Source organism: Atractosteus spatula, chromosome 11 (assembly GCF_055471065.1).
Source record: "Atractosteus spatula isolate fAtrSpa1 chromosome 11, fAtrSpa1.hap1, whole genome shotgun sequence".
Lineage (NCBI taxonomy): Eukaryota > Metazoa > Chordata > Actinopteri > Semionotiformes > Lepisosteidae > Atractosteus > Atractosteus spatula.
The window spans coordinates 8,147,389-8,167,037 of record NC_142716.1 but is presented as its reverse complement, the minus strand read 5'-3'; the positions used below and the strand labels follow the sequence as shown (position 1 = coordinate 8,167,037).

At 37.9% G+C, this 19,649-nt stretch overlaps 2 protein-coding genes across 2 annotated transcripts in view; both read left to right on the top strand.

The window, feature by feature from the left end:
• The window catches only part of LOC148823447 (cytosolic phospholipase A2-like), a 30,473-nt gene extending 24,294 nt beyond the window's left edge, over window positions 1–6,179 (top strand). Inside the window, exons 14-18 of the mRNA XM_088928018.1 lie at window positions 229–468; window positions 1,398–1,582; window positions 2,087–2,276; window positions 3,363–3,520; window positions 3,735–6,179. Coding sequence (XP_088784144.1) covers window positions 229–468; window positions 1,398–1,582; window positions 2,087–2,276; window positions 3,363–3,520; window positions 3,735–3,872 — 911 coding nt within the window. The 3' untranslated portion in view covers window positions 3,873–6,179. The remainder of the gene's footprint in view (window positions 1–228; window positions 469–1,397; window positions 1,583–2,086; window positions 2,277–3,362; window positions 3,521–3,734) is intronic.
• Window positions 6,180–14,674: 8,495 nt separating this feature from the next.
• On the top strand, window positions 14,675–19,553 carry arpc5b (actin related protein 2/3 complex, subunit 5B). Its single transcript, XM_088927976.1, has 4 exons — window positions 14,675–14,969; window positions 16,660–16,731; window positions 17,175–17,351; window positions 17,538–19,553. The coding sequence occupies exons 1-4, from the start codon at window positions 14,829–14,831 to the stop codon at window positions 17,598–17,600; spliced, it is 453 nt and encodes a 150-aa protein (XP_088784102.1). The 5' UTR covers window positions 14,675–14,828; the 3' UTR covers window positions 17,601–19,553.
• The last annotated feature ends 96 nt before the right edge of the window (window positions 19,554–19,649 follow it).

Below are 19,649 nucleotides of genomic sequence, written 5' to 3'. Positions count from 1 at the left end.
CACATAAGACACGTTGTGTGATATGATGGTGATACAGTGATGAGATCCTTGTATCAGTTAGCTTCTGACAACCAAAGTCACTTGTAAGCCTTATTACATTTTTATGTTCTTCAAGCGTTAAGAAAAATGTTGAGTGTTTAAGTGTCAAGTATAAGTGCCACCCTAGGTATTTGGATGTGACTTGTGTGTTGTTCTGAGATGTTGCTTTTTTGCTGCCTCTTTTTTTAGGCGGGACAGAGAGCCTAGAAGTAGAAGATGAATTCCAAAAGAAAGCTCAGGCTAGCTGGGTACAGCGCATGTTCACTACTTTGGTCAGCGACTCCACCCTTTTTAACACGCGAGAGGGCCGTGCCGGGAAAGTGCACAACTTCATGTTGGGCCTCAACCTCAACACTACGCTCCCTTACTCTCCATTCGGAGACTTGATGTGCCAGACCTCCGTGGATGAAGAGGATTCAGCTGTCACAGGTATGGAGATGACTCCATAATAATAATTAATTACCACTTATTTTAAAATACATTACTTGTACATATGTTGCACCTAGTTCATATTGCAGAGGTGCTACAATTGACAGTGGGGCAGGTGGAAAATGATAGAAAAATCATGGTACTGCAGCAATATTAGAAACATTTCCTGAGAAAATACAATAAACCATAACATGGTGTTAAGAATACTCCTCTTCAAACTTAATGTTTAAGTTGCTGTTGAATCAGTAAGAAATAAGTAGTAATAACATGAGTGAGATGATTAACCTTAATTTCCACAGATTTTGAGCATGTACAGCACACATATGACTAGTTAATGTTTCTAAAAAAAATAATTAAAAAGCACATGACAAGAGCACATGACTCATGAATAATTTCAAAGAATGGGATATTTTCTCAAATGTATTTTGTCATATCAATATTTTTCCATGATTTATTTAGAAGGGTGTATTGATTAAGAAATGAAAGTGTTTGGAATTGCTTATTCTTGTCAGTTTTAGTCCTTAATTAGTTGCAACTTCAAGCGCTACATTTTGCAGATTTTCATCAGGAGTGTAAAAAAGGATATCTTTAATAGAAGACATACTGTAATAAAGGTTTTGTGTCTTTAACACCTTGAAGTTGACATTCTATGTTTTACTTTAATAAACAACACCTATACGTTGGCCCTGTTACAAGTTTAACAATATTAAAGAGCACCAGAAATTGCTAGGGACTGTTTTGTTCTTAGGGAATGGAAATATGCAAGTCATCATCATCATCAGTAATTAATAAACACTGCATTGTGTCTTTTGACATATTTCGTTTTTAAGAAAGTAAAGTAGAGCCGTTGCAGATTTAAGCTCGCTTTTGTGTATTAATACTTTTTTCTGTGGGAAAATTGCTTATTTTTTGGTCTGCGCAATTCCCAGACCCAGATGAATTTGACCGGATCTATGAGCCTCTAGATGTGAAGAGCAAGAAGATTCATGTGGTCGACAGTGGCCTGACCTTTAACCTCCCATACCCCTTGATACTGCGGCCACAGAGAGGAGTTGACCTGATCATCTCCTTCGATTTCTCTGCCCGGCCCAGTGACTCCAGTCCTCCATTTAAGGTCAGTCATCAGCTGTGTGGGAGCTCATGCTCAGGCATTGTGCAGCTTTTGAGTGACGCCCATGAATATGTACATTTCACTTTCATTAATTCATGAAGAGGGTCTTGAGTTCATTTTCGGTAGAAAATAGTTTGATGGTTGAGGCACACTTATGTCCTACATGAACTGCAGTTTGGTGAAATTCTAAACAATACAAGAGATAATCTCAATAACAATATATTAGGAAATATCAGTCTGAAATTTGAATTAGGTGCACCTATTTTGAATTGATAATGGGTTAGTAAAAAATCATTTTAAGATTAAATTGTGAAACAGTAACTGATGGATGAGGCACTGCACAAATGGCAATTATTCCCATCTTGTAATACCTTAAAAGGAAACCTATTCTTATCCTTTTCTTAAATAAATAATTTTATGAAAAATGACAAAGATTTTTTGTTTTGTGGTAAGTTTTCCCCTACACTTTTTAATAATTAACTCAGCGGTTGTGGTTGTTCTCTTTAGGAGCTGTTGCTGGCAGAGAAATGGGCCAGGATGAACAAGTTGCCCTTCCCAAAGATTGACCCAAAAGTGTTTGACAGGGAAGGCTTGAAGGAGTGTTATGTCTTCAAACCCAGAAAGGGGGACAAAAGCTGCCCTACAATTATCCACTTTGTGCTAGCCAATATTGACTTCAGAAACTTCAAGGCTCCAGGTAACAATGGGAAATGTGTATTTATGCATAGAAATATGTTTTCATTTGCATATTTGTTCATCGTCTTAAGCCCTTAATACATTTACTATGTTTTCTTGATTCCTGGGGTCTAGAGTATTTCCTTGGTCCAACAATGAGCTACTTCTCTTAATCTTTGTAAAGCTTAATACTCCTTCAGTCTCATAATGTTAGAATCTTATTTTTTATCTAGGCTATTTATTTCTTTTTACGTCTTGGAACACTGAGATTTGGGTCTGCAGTTTCTGTATAGTTTTTGTATACCTTATATATTATATAAATTCAAGAAACAAATGCAACACTCTTGGAACAAAACAGTAGTGTAATTTACAGATTCTCAACCAAAATAATCCAATTAAGCAGTATGCTTTTGGACTGTGGGAGGAAACCAGAGCACCTAGAGGAAACCTACACAAACTCCACACAGATAGCACACCATGTCCAGCAGTACTAACCACTGTGTCACCAACAAAAATAATGTCTGTAATAATTTTGATAAGAGAAATTGTTTTGGAGTATGTAGCCATTATTACAGTATATTTGGATATCAACTTCAATTATCATTGTGTATAACCCACCCTTGGTCACGCAGGTTTTGTTTTTAAAGCAGATTTATTTTTACAGGCTGATCATTTATGACACTATCTGTGATCCTGCACAAAGCACAAATAAAATTCCATCTAAGCACATAACAATTGATACCAGAAAGACATATCACTGTAGAATACGTCTTTTGCACTGACAATTCCTGATCACATAATGTTTCAGAAAAGGATTCCTGTTGGTTTTGTCCATAAAGTCTACCCCCACCTTGTTCCATGAAGGTCTCTCTCAAAAGTATTCTGACAAACAAGATTTGTGCTTAAGTCAGCTCCTTCATTCATCTTACCCAGTGATTCAGCTTAAATACTGACTTATTAAAGTTGACTTTTATCACATTGTAAATGTGTCAGTTGTCTTTTGTTACAATAAAAATAACCCACAGTACAGTAATATCTCTTGAATCTCTTTATCTAAAGCAGCTTCATGAGCCATATAACAGCATATTTTATGTTTTTGTGCGTAAAGGAGTTCCGCGAGAAACTGAAAAGGAGAAGGAGTTAGCTGATTTTGATATATTTGATGATCCTCAGACCCCATATTCCACCTTCAACTTTCAATACTCGAACTCGGCCTTCACTCAGCTACACAACCTGATGGAGTTCAACACACTCAACAATATTGAGGTAAGGCAGCACATTTTCATTGTCAAATGACTGTTTTAACAAGATGCTAGTGTAACTCATAATATATTGAGGATTTTGAATGGAGAGAGCTGTGAGAAATTAACGGAAACAATAATTCAGTGCTGTAGAGTGCTTGTAGTCTGTAGAAGTTTCCAGAAATAAGATTGAGAATGACAGAATGTGTATATGTATGTTTATTTTTAATTGGTTTCAGGTGATTAAAGAAGCCATCAAGGAAAGCGTACTGTTCAGAAGGGAGAATCCTTCCCGCTGCTCTGTCTCTCTGTCACTCAACGAAATTGAAACAAGAAAGTTTTTGAAAAAAGAACATCGTGGAAAACTCCATATCTAACAGAGCCAGTACTCTGAAGTGGATTTCACAGCACAATGGTTACACAACTCCTGGATGCATTCATGTGGACCAACTACAGACTTAACTAAAGAATTTCTCAGAACCTGGTACAGAATGTTTGCTAAGATTAAAGATGAAGAACGATGACAACAGTGAGGCATGGAAACTGAAAACAAGGCCCACTGCTGTCACCTGTCTTAATCACTATCAATGTATTTCAATCTAATCTGACTACTTGTGGTCCAAATATCTTAGAGGGGAAAATGTTGTTTTTAAACTTTATGTTCCTATTGCAGCAACTCATTTGATGAGGTTTTACACTTTTACATTTTTAGAAAGTTATTGATTAGGTTACTGTGTGTAACACCGTGATTTTATAGGTAGTACTTATTAAATAAGAAATTGTAAGGCATTATTCCTTGCATATGTTTCTTTTCACTGCCTGTTCAATATATGCTTCATGATTAATATTCACTAGAGAACACCATTACCTAGCCATTACAGGCAACTGCAGAAGTTTCTGTTAGTTGTTTTTTTTATTAAATGTTAGACTTTTTTAAAAACAGAAATAACTTTTAATGAATATTTGTTTAATTTGTTGACATGGTACACCTCACATGTTAGAGCACAATTCAGTAGTTTTTTTTTAGTGATAAATAACAATGCTCAGTGAATGTATATAGGCAGACCAGACATATATATATATAGACAATGGTGCAATTTAAAATCCAGAACACTGCTGGTTTTCACTTCCAGTAATGCAAAAATAACATTTTTACCATTTGAAGTGTTGCCTTTTCATTGTCTTTGAACTATAATTGTTATTACTGGATTTTACTGGATTCAATTTGAAGGGTTAGTACATTTATGATTTATCTCACAGATTGAATTCTTTGAGAAGCAACAAGAGACTAAGTTTGTTGTTGAGCATTTTTTTAATGAGATGTGTATATTGATTTGTGGCTGACAACAATGTAGAAGTTGAATCATTTTAAGTCTTTTGAATGTTACCCATTTTCTGTAACTGTAAACCCATTGTAACATTATATTTTATCTTTTGTTACAGTTAAACGTACGGCCCAACCTTGTTTGGGGACATTTTGCAATTCAAAAACATACTGTACCTTATGCCTTATACATGCTGTAAACAAACTACTAAATGCATTATTTATAATTAGTTACTGTATGTGTAGCAAAAGAGATGTGGGATGTGGGAAATGTTATTGCAGAAATAATTCCTTTACGTTATTTGTGTTTTTTTCTATAAACTGTTATTTCAGGCTTCATTAGTTTATACATCCTTTTAAAGAAAGTTATTTCCTCTGACATTGTTTGCGTTGTGTAAATGCCAGTAGGGAGGAATTTGTCTTAAAGTTTCGAGTCCATGAATCACCATGTATCATGACCATGTGCTTTTAATCTTGTTCTGCAACAGATCTAGGGAATTGTGTAGCAACCTGATGGTCAAGGGTAAAGCACTGTCAATTTTTTCCTGCCTTTTTCAATATTAAGTTATGTACAGTATTGCGACATATGCACAGTAAAGTCAAACCTAATATCTAATATTTACAGATTGTGCAATTGCCAGATTTTGGCACTCAGGAAAAGGAAGCATTATTTGACCCCAAGATTACATAAGATTACCCACAGCCCTGCTACACAAAGAATGAGTACAACACAGGACATTTTCTCAACTGAACACAAAATTGCTGTGTTTGAACTCTTGAGTTTATAACAAGTGTTTCTTGTATTTATGTTACTAAATTCATAGAGAGAAAGTGTCTTCAGTGGTTTTATATGGTCTGGTTCTGGACTTAATTTTTTTTTAGGTAATATTGGATAACACCATCCTATAACATTTACACAAACGTAGCCCAAGTTTAAGTGTACGAGTTTAGGCCAGTTACACATTGAAGTCAGATATAATTAGAAGAAGAAATAGCAGAAGAAAAAGAAAATAGTTTTCAAACTGGTGATATATTTTGTTCTTTATGAAATCTGTCTTTTTTAAGTATTTAACGTTTACATCTTTCATGTGCATTACCTACCTGAATTTACTGCTATCACTATATACGTACATATACAAACAAGCCTCTTCTATCATATGTATATATTAAATATTATATGTTTGAATACAACAGTGAATCTCTTATTGTTAACTTTGTAAATTAATATAACCCAAGATTACTTTAAAATGAATGTGCAGTTTAAACATGTAAAGAACTGTGATAAAATCAGTGATTAACAGTGTATCAATAATGAAAGTTTTTGTAACTGCTGAATTAAAAAAACATACTTCAATTATAATCCTGCTATCTAAATGCCACAGGAATCTCAATACACTTATTGGTTTTCTACCTTATAATCCAATGTGCACGACTATTATGTTTGTGTCAAAAAGGTTAAATCTTATATGTCTTATAAGAACATATAATAGGTTTATTCCATGCTGAAAAGAGAAGAAAGAAAACAACTTTTCGGCCGTGGAGCCTTCTTCAAGTGTGAGAAAGACAGGGCAGTAAGCAAAAGTAATTTGATTAAAGTAAGGTAATTACCTTTGCTTACTGCCCTGTCTTTCTCACACCTGAAGAAGGCTCCATGGCCGAAACGTTGTGTTTTCTTTCTTCTTTTTTTCAGCATGGAATAAACCTATTACTTGTTCCTTTGCAGCCTACGAATGCTGATGCAGCTACCCACCTGAACTACTTATAAGAACATACAGTAAGCCAGGTACAAACGAAAAAGCCCATCTAGTAAATTTGGTAGCTAGTAGCTTACTGATTGGAAGATCTCATCCAGCTGTTTCTTGAAAGATGCCAGGGTATTGCATTGATCAGCTTGGTTATGTAGCTTAGTCCTGACTCCCACAATCCTTTGGGTAAAGAAGTACCTCCTATTCAGTTTTAAATTCTAAAGGTAGAGGTACAGTAGGTTCCATTCTTATTCTCTAGTTTGTGTTTCACTCATCTTACAGCACATGCTGCAGTCCTCACACTACAAATTTAAGTTTTCACAAAATGATGCACACAGACATTATCATTTGGAAAGATGCCACAGTCTCCTCTGATAACAGAAAGCAGCAGGAGCTGCACTGCAACATGTCAATGGCAAGGGAAAAGGTGCAGTGCATTGCAGAACCTGGTTTTGCACTGTTATTCCACTTTACAGTTTGTATCTTGCAGCATTATCATCTGTGGTGCAGTGAAGGTAACTGTCATGGGGTCAGAACAACAGTGATGACAAGGAGGTCCACATTGACCAAGAGGGGCATCAGGACAAGCAACATATTTTCTTTTGAGGGCATCCGTAATCTTATGAGCGATGGTGTCACAATCGTAATCCCTCCTCTTAAGGGTACTCTGGCTCTTTCTTATTTTTTCTAATTACGTGCACCTTCCTCTCCTTATTTTAAACATGGCGCTCTCGCTACTCTGGGCTCTACATTGGAAGATGGACGCCCAGAGGCCCGCCTACCATCAAGTCCCCCTACGTACGCGGCTTGTGGGCTTAGGCCTCCTATCGGCATCCTGACCGAGTCCGGGGCTCAGAGCACCTTGCCTCATCATCCAGTTTTATTCCATGTCCATGTACCAGATCACGTTCCAGCTTTTAACTCTGTTTTGTCCTGTCTCAATTGGATCACCCGGGTTTGGACTTTTTGATTTCACCCTAGATTTCCCCTTGGACTCCTTGGACTAGTTTGCCTTGGTCACGCCCCCCAAGCACCAGGTCACCATTGTCACGCCCCCCTGTCTGTCAACCCCTCCTGATCCTCGCCGTCTCCTCCCCGTCGTCCTTTTCCACTTCCTTCCGGATTATACTGTCTGCATAGGGTCCAGAACTATGCTTCCCGGGAGCCTGGACCAGCTCCCGTTACAGATGGTGCCAAATATGTGGCTATGCTAGGGAACAATGCTCAAACTTCTGTGATCATTCATAAATTCGCAATCGTTATTGGCTTCCCCTTGTGTAAGTAACTCTACTGATTAAACATAGAGGTGGCTCATTCATGCCAACTGTTCATTGCAACAGATATGTTTTGGCTTATCAGGTGGACTATGAATGAACACATCATTAGGGAAAAGCATGGGTTACAATGATTTACTGGTTAGGGACTGTGAAAACAGAAGTACTTTATTGAATACATTCAAAAATGATACCCTCTCACGTAATGTTCACTGCAGGAATCTAGTCTGATGCATTCTTTGCATTCAATCTGTTTCTTACTCTTATAAACGTGAGCAAGAAAATTCTGAAATTATGAACTGCAGATTAAGTTTTATGGATGAAATTTATAAAAACATAAAAGAGATTTAAAAACATTAGAACCCTGATTGGAAATGTTCCAACATGACACAAAAATTGGAATAGCTTAACATGTAGGGTACCCACTGCAATACAGCTGTCCCTGTTCACATCAGTCTTTTGCCTCAGTGAGACTGAGCACTTTTATTCCCAGTTTATGGGGATGTATTTGGGAAAACAATTCCATTTCTGCTTGTGTTATGTTGATAAAAGGAAAAGGGCTTAATCTCACTGATCCAAAGCGCTTCCTCTGCTAGCCAGTACAGGAATGTTATCTATTTCTCACAGCTCTTTCCGAGAAACACCACATCGACATACCACAGTTTCGATGTAATACCTAAGCATGATAAGGTTCCACTCAGTCCCACTCACAGAATACTGACTTAAAACAGGATTTCAACCAAAGACTTTTGAGCGTGCCTGCCATAAACCCCAGAACTTATCTATCGGGGAACAAAAGATGTACTATTAGGTATTTTGCACACTGGTTGTATTAGCTTCTACTCATAGTTTCTGTGACATCATCTAGTGCATCATGGCAGTACAGACGTACACGTACACGATTTTTTACCTATACTGTGTTGAATGAGTAATAGTTTCTTACACCACTAAGAGAAATGTAAACTAATGGTATGAGTTTCTGCATTTATATGTAACAGGTCAGACTGGAACGAACGCACAATTTGTTTTTAGTCTTTGAGTCACTTTCTCATTTGTTGTCATGGGCTGATACATGCTGTCTAGACATGAAAGTTAATCGACTCCCTGTCTCTCAATTCGTGTACTTAACTTTTATGTGTGTTTAAAGAAAAGTCTTCTTGCCAATCAATGCATTTAAACTACACTATAGTAGGCTAAAAGAATCCCACATCCTTTCTTGCTTCCTGTTCATGTATGTATAAATTAAAGACAAAATAGTTAAAACTAGTTAAATGATTATCTGTACCACGTACAAATTGAGCAGTGGGTGTATATTGCATAGTGATGCAAAGGCCTCTTACAGTAACGATGCCATGCATCATTTGAAACTTACCTTTCACCTGTACAAGATAAGTCCTGTTCGATTCTGTCACTGGGGATCACTTTCCTAGAAACTGGTTTCATGTTTACAATGAAGAAACAGTTGTTTGGGTTATCCATTTTCTCACCATAATGGCTATGATGGCCTATTGTAACAGAGAAATTACAGAGTGAAACATTAGATTAGTTTTTATTCAACACCTTCCCCAGATACCTTATAGGCTTAAAAGAATGCCCTACATTAACACATTATTTTTTTAAGCCTTGACTCAGAAGGACAGCAAGGTATCTGATTTAGTACTCAAAAAATCAAAGGTAATGACAAAGCCACCCTAAAAGTGAAACATGAACTGCAGGATTCAAGTGGAAATAATGGGGATGTGCATTTAATAACTGAAAACTGGAAGCACCTTTTGCACTGTTGCACATGGGGGGTTATGAAAATGGTGAAAATCAAGATTTGACCGAGTGGTTTAGTGAATAAATAAAATTATTCATAACCCCCCAACTTGTAAGTGATTTCTCTAGAATATACCAGAGCGGCTGGTATAATTAGAGGTGCATTAATTATTTATTCTCTGGCATATCTTAGTTTAGAGGAGTAATAATCCAGACACACTTGGTTAAACAAATATTTATTACAATGACAAGACACGCAAGTTACTCTATGTACAGTATTCACAAAGCGCTTCAGACGCCTAAAATTCAGGTCACCCAGAAAACCCCAGACTGTTACTAAGCATTAAACTCTTAATGCCTACAGAGGCCTCTATAACACAATTGCAACTTTAATATTCAGATAAAAGAGTACTGGAGTTTTATTCCGAAGTGAACAATAATGCTCAGTCCAACCACAGAGTCAAAAGAAACGTGTTCACCTACTACCTCTGAAAAATTTCGTCTACTTGTTCCAACTTACAGCATTAAGACGCCAGTATATTTAATATAAAGATTTTTAATACTAGTAACAAAAACGTCGATATAGTAACTATTTCAAAACTATCGGATTCATACATAAGAATTTAAATGAGTCTCTCAGTCAACGTCAAGAATTAGTTGAAGTTGACTTTCTTTCAAAGTCTTCATCTCCCTACAGCTGCTCAGTCCCCTGGAAGCTGCCACGTGTGCGCATGCGTACTATACTTTCACTTAAGAACTCGAGTGTAGTGCGCTGGCAGTACCATCCACCTCATTTTACTGCCTTTTACCGAAATTGTCAACAATCCAGAGTGTCAAAAACATTAATGTCCAAAAGCAAGGCGTTATTAACTTACTCACAAATGTTGTGCAACTGCACAGAGTCTCTGTACAATCTTCACTCGACGCCTTATACAAGGGCTTTATTGGATAACTGCCCCCGACACAGACACTGCATTATCTTTCCTCTAGTCTCACCGCTCGCTGCATGTTTTTTCAGTACAGAAAACGAAACAATCGCTATTGCATAGTCCTCACCCTTATTTTGTAGATTCGTCGTATGTTAATTCAAATTTCAAAGCCAAAATCGGTTCGCACGACAAAGAACATTTTAAATGGACTCTTTTTGGACAAAACCTCTGTTCGAAAAAACTGACAATGATTAGTTGGCTAAACATTGCTTTTTTGTTGGTGTGGAAATTTGACATCCTCCTGTTCTTCGTTGCCAAGAGCAACAGTGAAGAGCTGGTAATAATTTTACCTGGTTTACCAGTCAGAATAATATCTAGAATAATAATTGACAAGTATGTCCAGGCTGTCCATGAAACACACATTAATGCAGGTATTCTCGTGGTCTGTTGCCCATAGAGAATTCACAATCGGGGCATTTTGCTCCGTTTTCTTTGTTGGCCATTAAGGTATTGCATTGTCTGTATTATTTTTTTGTTGTTAATTTAATTTTCATTTTACGTTTAATCCAAAAATTAAAAAGTAAAGGTAAAGGTATTTTATAAGATTTTTGCTGTCCATTCTAATTTGTAATGAATACATCCTAAGATAAAGTAGTACTGTATTTCAGTTTCTCCTGCACAAACGTCATCTAAAAAAACACGTGTGCTGAAGTAGTTACTTCTGTCAAAAAAAAATACTGCTTTTCCTACAACTGGAAGTCACATAAATCAAAGATATCTTTGAAGATTTTGATTTTATAGATATCGAAATGCTTTCATAGACAAAGACATTCCTTTATTTTGATGCTTATGGTGGTTATGGTGAGATTATTTAGAATTTATTTTAGTGAAATGTTATCTTTTGCTTGTAGGCTCCTCAGTGATAAACAGGAAAGAATGTTTCATTATACAAAGCTCAGTGCATGGAAACAGGCACACTGTTGTTCCTGAGGAGTGGAGTGATGCTCAGGTTTGCATACAAATATGCAAACTGAACCACAAGCTTAACAACACATGTGGTAGAAGCTCTGTGTAAATGTGTGTATGGTAGTTTGAGGTTATTTTCTTCAGACTTTTTTCTTAACACTGGGAAGATTGAATATTGTGGTTTGCATAAGACTTGTGTTCAAAATCTTCATGCAATTGCGTGTTGTGGGTGAAAGCTCTTCAGTCACTCAGCTTCCACATGTTAGAGAAGAGAAGCATAATAAGCCACTTGGTACTTGAGATGAGTCATCAGTATATACAGTAGATTGCAAAGTAAAGATTTCAGTCCTAAAATCCAGAATCCAGTAGGATTTCTTGGTCTTTTTAAAACATCAATGGATGAAGAACTTTTAAGTTAGTGGCCCCATTAAGCTAACAGTTTAATTATGACCCTGAAGGATTGTAGTTATGCACCACTGTACAAAACTAACTCAAGGACTTCACCACTTCTTTTACAAAAGGATCCGTCTTTTTTTGCGCTGTTGTAGTGTGTGACATCAGCGTGACACAGAATCGCAAAGAAATGTGTTTTTTTTTTCTGGTAGTATTTTTGCTGTGTTTTAGATGCCTCCATTCAGGGTAAAAAAAAAATTGTTAAAAAAGAAGGAGGAAGAGACTTCTTCTTTTAGGTTTGGTTGCAAAACGTCAGCATAAACAAAATGATTCATAGACCACAAAAAGAATGCATCAGAGCCAGGCAGACTGAGCCTGAGCTCATGGTCATACTGTAGGTCACCATTTTAATCCTTAATTTTACATACCTTACAGTTTTAGCAAGTCAATTTGTTCAATTAATTCCAGTAGATATTAAGACCTACAGGGTGTGGACATAATTTTTTGTGATCTCGAATACTTTAAATAATAATAACAATAATTAACAATACTTCCTTATGCTTATACAGTACTTTTCTGGACACTCCACTCAAAGCACTTTACAGGTAATGGGGACTCCCCTCCACCACAACTGATGTGTAGCCCCCACCTGGATGATGCGATGGCAGCCAGTGTGCACCAGTTCAATCCATACATCAGCTATCACTGGGGAGGAGAGCAGAGTGATGAATTCATTCACAATTCATAGATGGGGATTATTAGGCAGCCATGATTTGGCAAAGGCCAAGGAAATTTGGCCAGGATGCCTGGGATAACACCCCCACTCTTTTCAAAAAGCATACTAGGACTTTTAATATAATGACTACCAGGAGTCAAGATATAATTTTATGTCTCATCTGAAGGAGAGTGCCTTTTTTACAGTATCACTACAGGGGCATTAGAACCCACACAGACCCCAGGGTGAGACTCCCTGCTGGCCCCACTAACACCTCTTCCAGCTGCAAGCTGCAAGCTTAGTTTTCCCAGGAGGTCTTCCCATCCAGGTACTGGCCAGACTCACACCTGCTTTGTTTCAGTGGGGTTTACCCCAATATTCCCCTTGGTTACCCACTTTTATTTGCTTCTGTGGTCAAAATGAGATTGTTCCAAGGGTATGACGATCCAATGTTAACTCATAAAATCTTTTGGGAGTTAGGCTACTATCTTATTGTCAGAGTGCAATTTGTTTCACTCTATGCTAGCACTTTTAATTTTTTTAACAGTTTTGTTCCTGTTGTTAATATTAATTATTCGGGGACTGTTAATTCCCACAAAAGCACCAGTAAATCTGCTCTATTGTGCGTATTAAAATAATTGCATGCAACAAGTGAGCAGACAGCATACTGTACGTATAAAGTTCAGATTCAGGTCGAGTGACTTCCTTAAAGATAGCGCAGTTTTAAAGCGTCTGTGTATTATTAAGCAACAGCTACACCAAGTGGAACTTATTAGAAAAACACATCTATTAGTATGTATGTGTGGAATATGTAATATAATTCTCTAAGCTCTTTAGTTAACAACAAATACTTGCAAATGTTCCAATCAACCAGCTTCTTAGATCCAGGAAAGCTTAAGCTCAGAGCGGTAGCTCTGTGGCTCAGGATCTGCGCCTGTGCCTGGAAGGTTGCTGGTTCAAATCCCCCAGCTGGCAGAGGAATCCTACTCCGTTGGGCCCCTGAGCAAGGCCCTTAACCCCAACTGCTCCAGGGGTGCCGTACAATGGCTGACTCTGCGCTCTGACCCCAAGCTTCTCTCCTTGTCTGTGTGTCTGTGTCTGTGTCTCATGTAGAAAAAGCTGGGGTATGCGAAAAGATGAATTCCTAATGCAAGAAATTGTATAGGTCTAATAAAGCAACATTATCAATGAAAACCAGCAGGTGTTTGGGCCTTCACAATTAGAATTGGGAATCCTGGCAGTAAGATTTATAAATTGCCTGAATTGAAAGTGACTCTACTCTGGGATTTCATTCAAGATCGGTTTAACACAATTGAACTATTATCTTAATTGTAGCAGTTCCCAGGTACTACAGTGCTGACAATTTAAACAGACCTGTAAATCCTGCAGTATTCTAGACTTCCAGGGCTTGGGCAAACTGACCCTAAATCAGCAGTTCACCAGTCCTGGAGGCCCACCCAACTGTTCTCTTTTGTTCAGATGATTTAAAATAATAATCATTCTTTCCACTTATACAGTGCTTTTGTGGACACTCCCCTCAAAGCACTTTACAGGTAATGGGGATCCCCTCCACCACCACCAATGTGTAGCCCCACCTGGATGACGTGACGGCAGCATTAGTGCTCCAGTAAGCTCACCACACACCAGCTAGTGAGGAGGAAACAGAATAAAGGAGCCAGTTCATAGATGGGGATTATTAGGAGGCCATGGTTGAGGAAGGGGGAAAAAGCTTTTTGAAAGCATCCTGGGATTTTTAAAAACCAATACAGTGTCCCCATAGCTATACTGGGGCAATAGGACTCACACAGACTGCAGGGTAACCACTCCTTACTGGCCCCACTAACACCTTTTCCAGGAGCAATCTTAGCTTTCCCAAGAGGTCTCCCATCCAGGTACTGGCCAGGCTCACACCTCTTTGGAATGACGGGAAAACCTGTAAATTTACCATCAGTTAGGAATCAGCAATCCGTGCTTGAGGGATACTAGCTGCTACTGTACCTTCTGAGCGGTTTCAGGTACTGTGGTGCACTTCCCTAAGAGGACTGCAGAGGGCGCCGCATTGCGGAAGTGAATGGATGGCTGACTGAGAGGAAGGAAGCAGGAGCTCCGTGAGGATTCCTCCAAATCAGACCAGCTGAAGGCCGGGTTTGTCGTTCACGCTAGTGCGGCGTTTTCACTGCGGGTGGAAGGATAGTTGAGACTTTGCAAAAAAAAAAAGCGCAAGTCGCCATGTCGAAAAATACCGTGTCCGACCGTTTCAGGAAGGTAGATGTGGACGAGTACGACGAGAACAAGTTTGTAGACGAGGAGGATGGTGGAGAGAACCAGCTGGGTCCCGACGAAGGGGAAGTGGACTCTTTAATTAGACAATATCCTTTAAAAAACGGGTTTTATTTTACTGTAAATATAATCAGATTGGCAGCACGGGTTACAGATGTAAATTTCTGTTTTAATCAGGCTGTGAAGTTAGGAATGATTTGATCGGCGCACCGTCAGTTGTCTGCAGCTCACACCGATTTGTAATTTCATGGGTGTGGTGGTAGTTAGTCATTGTGAACTTTACGTTCTTTTTCTACTTGTGTTTTAACACCGTATTGCTGAGGTGTCCGATCTGGTACGTTCTGCACAACAGTGCAAAAAGCAGTAGGAAGCGGGGGATGATGTAGAAATAACGGAAAGCAAAGTACGACTTTCAAACCAAATTGGGGAATGAATGGCACGCAAGCCGTGGTTTAGTCGTTTCAAAGCGAGAATCGTATTTGCATCTACATTGTATTGTTTCAACGACGTTAGTATAACCTCGACTGCCACTTGAGTCTATCAGCAGAAATGGCCCATGTTTAATAATAATTTAATTTTTGCCCAATGTGAAATTTCCCCGAGGGCGAGGTCTGTGCACGCAAGCCGATACATAACACTTTCTTGTCTCTTCTTCATATGGCTGTAGTTTGCTGATACACGGGAGGCTTGTAAATGCAGTTAAATCATTTACGCGGTATGCGAATGTAGGGATCGGTAAATCGGTATTTATTTTTTTTTGGTACATCGGTATTGATCATTACACAGTTGCTTTACCTGTCTGTAATTTCAGAATGGGCTGGCTTCACAACTGTATCTTTGTCATTACAGTCTCTTTCACCACTAATAAGAAGTTTGGTTAAAGCGAGCTCACAGCTTCTTGACATGGTCAGATATTATTTCATTAGGGATCGTTTTGTACGGGTTTTGAAGAAGTGAAAAAATGCCTCAGTGATCGTTTTGGAAGGTAGAGAATATGAGTGATAAAATAAACCCTGTACAGCTGCCCCCATTTTTGGAATATTTCATCAGTTGATTGAGAAGTGAGTCAATTTGCTGTACATAGCAATTGCTGCACAAAAGAGGTTTACTCCTGTGCACAGCACTGCAATTTAGTATGTCCGGGCTTGTCTGTGCAGAAGGTATTTGCATTCTTGCATTCCAGGCAGCAGCGCAGTGTGACTTTCTCTCAAGAAAAAACACGAGAAATTATTGCCCAATTTAGAAGATGCGGCATTAAGTACACTAAATAATGTTATCGCCAGGTTTAGAAGAATTGTTCCAGTAGCTATAGCGATACTGATGCGTCACGATGGGAAGTTGTGTTAATGCCATATATGTCAGTAATTTCTCTACCACACTAGTTCCTGTTTCTGCACTTCAGTTATGATTTGCAAAAGTGTAGCTGAGGCCTAGTCTTTACAGAAAGTAAAGCCAACAGTAATTGAATGAACACCATAGAAGCGTGCATTCTACATATTTATGTATTCACAGTCTCCTCCTCCTTTATTTTCCTTTCCAACAGGAAACAAAAATAAAAAATGTTTGTCGTTGAAAAAGATATTTTCCACGCACCTAGTTTAACGTAACACAGTAACGAAAATGACAACTGAGTAATATACAATTCTATTGGATGCGTTAATAGTAAAACGTGTGTAATTGTTTTTTTACATTTGTCATTAGGAAATATTATACATCTTTAAGGGGGGATATTGTATTGCTGCTGTGTGCATGCATTTTTTCCTTCACATCCTTCTGCACAGGGAATCTGATGGGGGCCCTACAAGCTGTTCTTAAAAACCCACCAATCAACACAAAGAACCAAAATGTCAAGGCAAGTTCTTATTTATTGCAGCTCCTCTTGTCATTATGCCCTGACCTGACCAATATGACCTGAGGATTTGATCATGAAAGTATTTTGCTTGTATTTGCTTTGAGAAGGCCTATTAGTTTAACTTTTAATGTATAAGAGAATAAGGGGCAATAATGTTCTGTTTGAAAATTCCTAGTCAGATTATTGAAACTAGTTAAGAGAAAAGGTTGCCAACACTGATATAACTACAGTTTCTTACCAAGTTGCCTTGGTTTGATCAAAACTGGTATTTTTCTTACCAAAATGGCTCGCATTTCCCAGTTCGATGTGTTCTGGCACACGTGCACTTTATATCAAAGTTCGTCATGAATAAATCGCCTCTCTGTGTGCGGTCAGTGTTTGTTCATGTTGGCGTTGTGGCTGAGGTAGTGTTGCAGCCTCATCCCTAGTTCTGTTGTCTCCAGGATCGGGCGGAAGGCCTGGTTCTTAAAGTGCTGAGCTCGTTCAAGAGCGGCGACATAGAGAAAGCTGTCCAGTCCTTGGATAAGAATGGAGTGGATCTCCTCATGAAGTACATCTACAAGGGCTTTGAGAATCCCTCAGAAAACAGCAGCGCAGTGTTGCTGCAGTGGCACGAAAAGGTTAGTACCTGTTGTCTCACCTGGTTCCCTCTGTTTGTGAACATCCGTTTTCCAGAAACTCTTTATGATGAATTATTTCACAAAAACATGTTTAACAAGTACTTGTGGGGTTCAACTGAAAAGCCTGTTGGATTTTGGTATTAATTCCCAAAGCTTGACCTTAAGATTTCCCTGTTTCTGTTTTAGGCTTTATCTGCTGGTGGTGTGGGCTCCATTGTTCGAGTGTTAACTGCCAGGAAAACCGTTTAATGGAGACTCAGGACAGCTCTGCTTTACAGAGGGATTTGCTGGTACAAAAACCAAGAGTTGTTTCACAGGGCACTGTGGAGTACTCCTTCCTTTTGTTTCTTCTTTAGTCTTTGCGTGATTAATGTCTTTTCCATTCTTTTACTCACCAACATGGCAGCTGAGACCATGACGTCTGCTTTCGGTAGCTACTTTGTATTATGGCCCTCTCACTGCTGTCATTCGCTGACTGCCCGAATGCCTTTTATATGAGGACTGCGCTGCATTGTGTATGAAAATCACATTGTACCTGTTTTTAAAACTGAATATCGGTCAGTCAGCTAACATTTCAGTGAGATTCATTTGTTTTGGTTTAGTGTATCTTGCGTAAACTGAAAGGCTGCTTCCACATCTCAGGAATTGTTAAAAAAAAATCAAGCTTCCTTTGATGGTGTTGGATTTTTTCTTAATAGCAGACTGGCTATCAAATGAGGATTACATTTGCATTTCCTAGGAAGTCTGTTAATGTTTTGCTTAGCCATTCCACTGTCAGGGGTGTATAAGCTGTAGTATCAGTTCTGCCACAGAGTAACCCTTCCTTTGCCTGGAAAAAGCGACTCTCACTGCGACAGAGAAATCACACATGTATACATCTTAATTCACAGGCTGTCAAAGAAATTAGTTGTTAAATATTGTTGCAAAATCTATTGGTATTGCCTTAAAAAGGGATTACTCTAAGAACAAATAAACCAATTACCACTGACTGATTTTAGAAATTCTTAAGAGCATATGAGAGTAGGCCAGATTTTGCACAATAGTTCTTTGAAACGCTGTGATCTTGTGGATGACAAAAATTGATCACTCACCTGCATCTGGCTTATCATTCTTTCCTTTCCCTACCCTATCTGAAAAATGTGTCACCCTAATTAGAATGAGAATTTTTTTTCATTTTTTTTCCAAACATCTTTAATGAGTTACCTGCTTTGCATTTTTACTTTTTCATGTTTAGCTACCATGCTTTCTGTGCCCGATGATCCCAATCTCTTCAGTATAGGTGATATTGTAAAGTAACAATTTAAGTATTGCGTCAGCCTGCTATCAAATGTTTTATTACGTTAGAACCAAGGCATTCTTTTTCATCTAGATATTCAAGCATTTTTAAAGTCTATTTAAATAATGTTGAGTGTCACAACAGCTGATTTTACAGTTCTGTAAACTGACTGGTCAAACCCCCTTCAGTTCAAATGAAATGTACATGAAGTGTTTTGTAAATTCAGTATTCCTGTACTTGATGTATATTAGTCAAAAGCAAATGTACTGCAAAACATCTTTAAAACTCTCAAGATTCTTTTGGACCAAAATTCCTCTAGTAAATTGGACTATAGCAAGTTCTTCGTTCTTCATGTTTTTCTGATAAATCGGTGTGTTTTGTACATGATTTGCCTCAAAAGGACATATAGAATAGAACAGTGCAATAAATTGTAATCGTGCAAACTGTTAGGGTTCTACTTTTATGGTGAAAAAGGTGATTCCCAGACATTATATTACAAATTCAATTGCTGTTTTAAGACTGATACTGTTTGTTAGTTTGATGTTATCAGTTTTATAATGGGTTAATTAGCGTAGACTTCTAGCCAAGCACTTAGGACTAATGAATATATGGAAATAGGGGTTGAGCTTTGAATCCGTGGGCTCTTTACTATGTTCTGTATCATAGTGTGAGATAATCATACCTTAATGTAAAATTCCCAGAAGAAAATATTTCACAGGATTTTTTAAGATTGTTTTATAGAATGTTATTTACAAACAATGGAACCAAACAGATCATAATGAGGTTTAGTTACAGTAATGTTGGTTGCTCTTGTTTGTGACCAAGTGCAAATATATCTTCATAACTGGTTTACAGACTGCCTTATTAAATATTCCTTTTTTATGTATGTGCTTTTGTGATACAATAAAACAAATATATAATTGCAACATGTTTTTTTTCTTGTTATCTCATACTTTTATTTTCATTAGTTGAGCTTCCCACCTTTAAAAGATGTGATTTCTTGAGACGGGATCAATAAAAAA

Bases quoted from the DNA above. Each gene is read 5' to 3' on its own strand.
- arpc5b (XM_088927976.1), top strand. From the start codon at position 14,829: ATGTCGAAAAATACCGTGTCCGACCGTTTCAGGAAGGTAGATGTGGAC. The intron at 14,970-16,659 runs TATCCTTTAAAA...TCCTTCTGCACA, and splicing joins TGGACTCTTTAATTAGACAA to GGGAATCTGATGGGGGCCCT. The intron at 17,352-17,537 runs GTTAGTACCTGT...TTTCTGTTTTAG, and splicing joins TGCTGCAGTGGCACGAAAAG to GCTTTATCTGCTGGTGGTGT.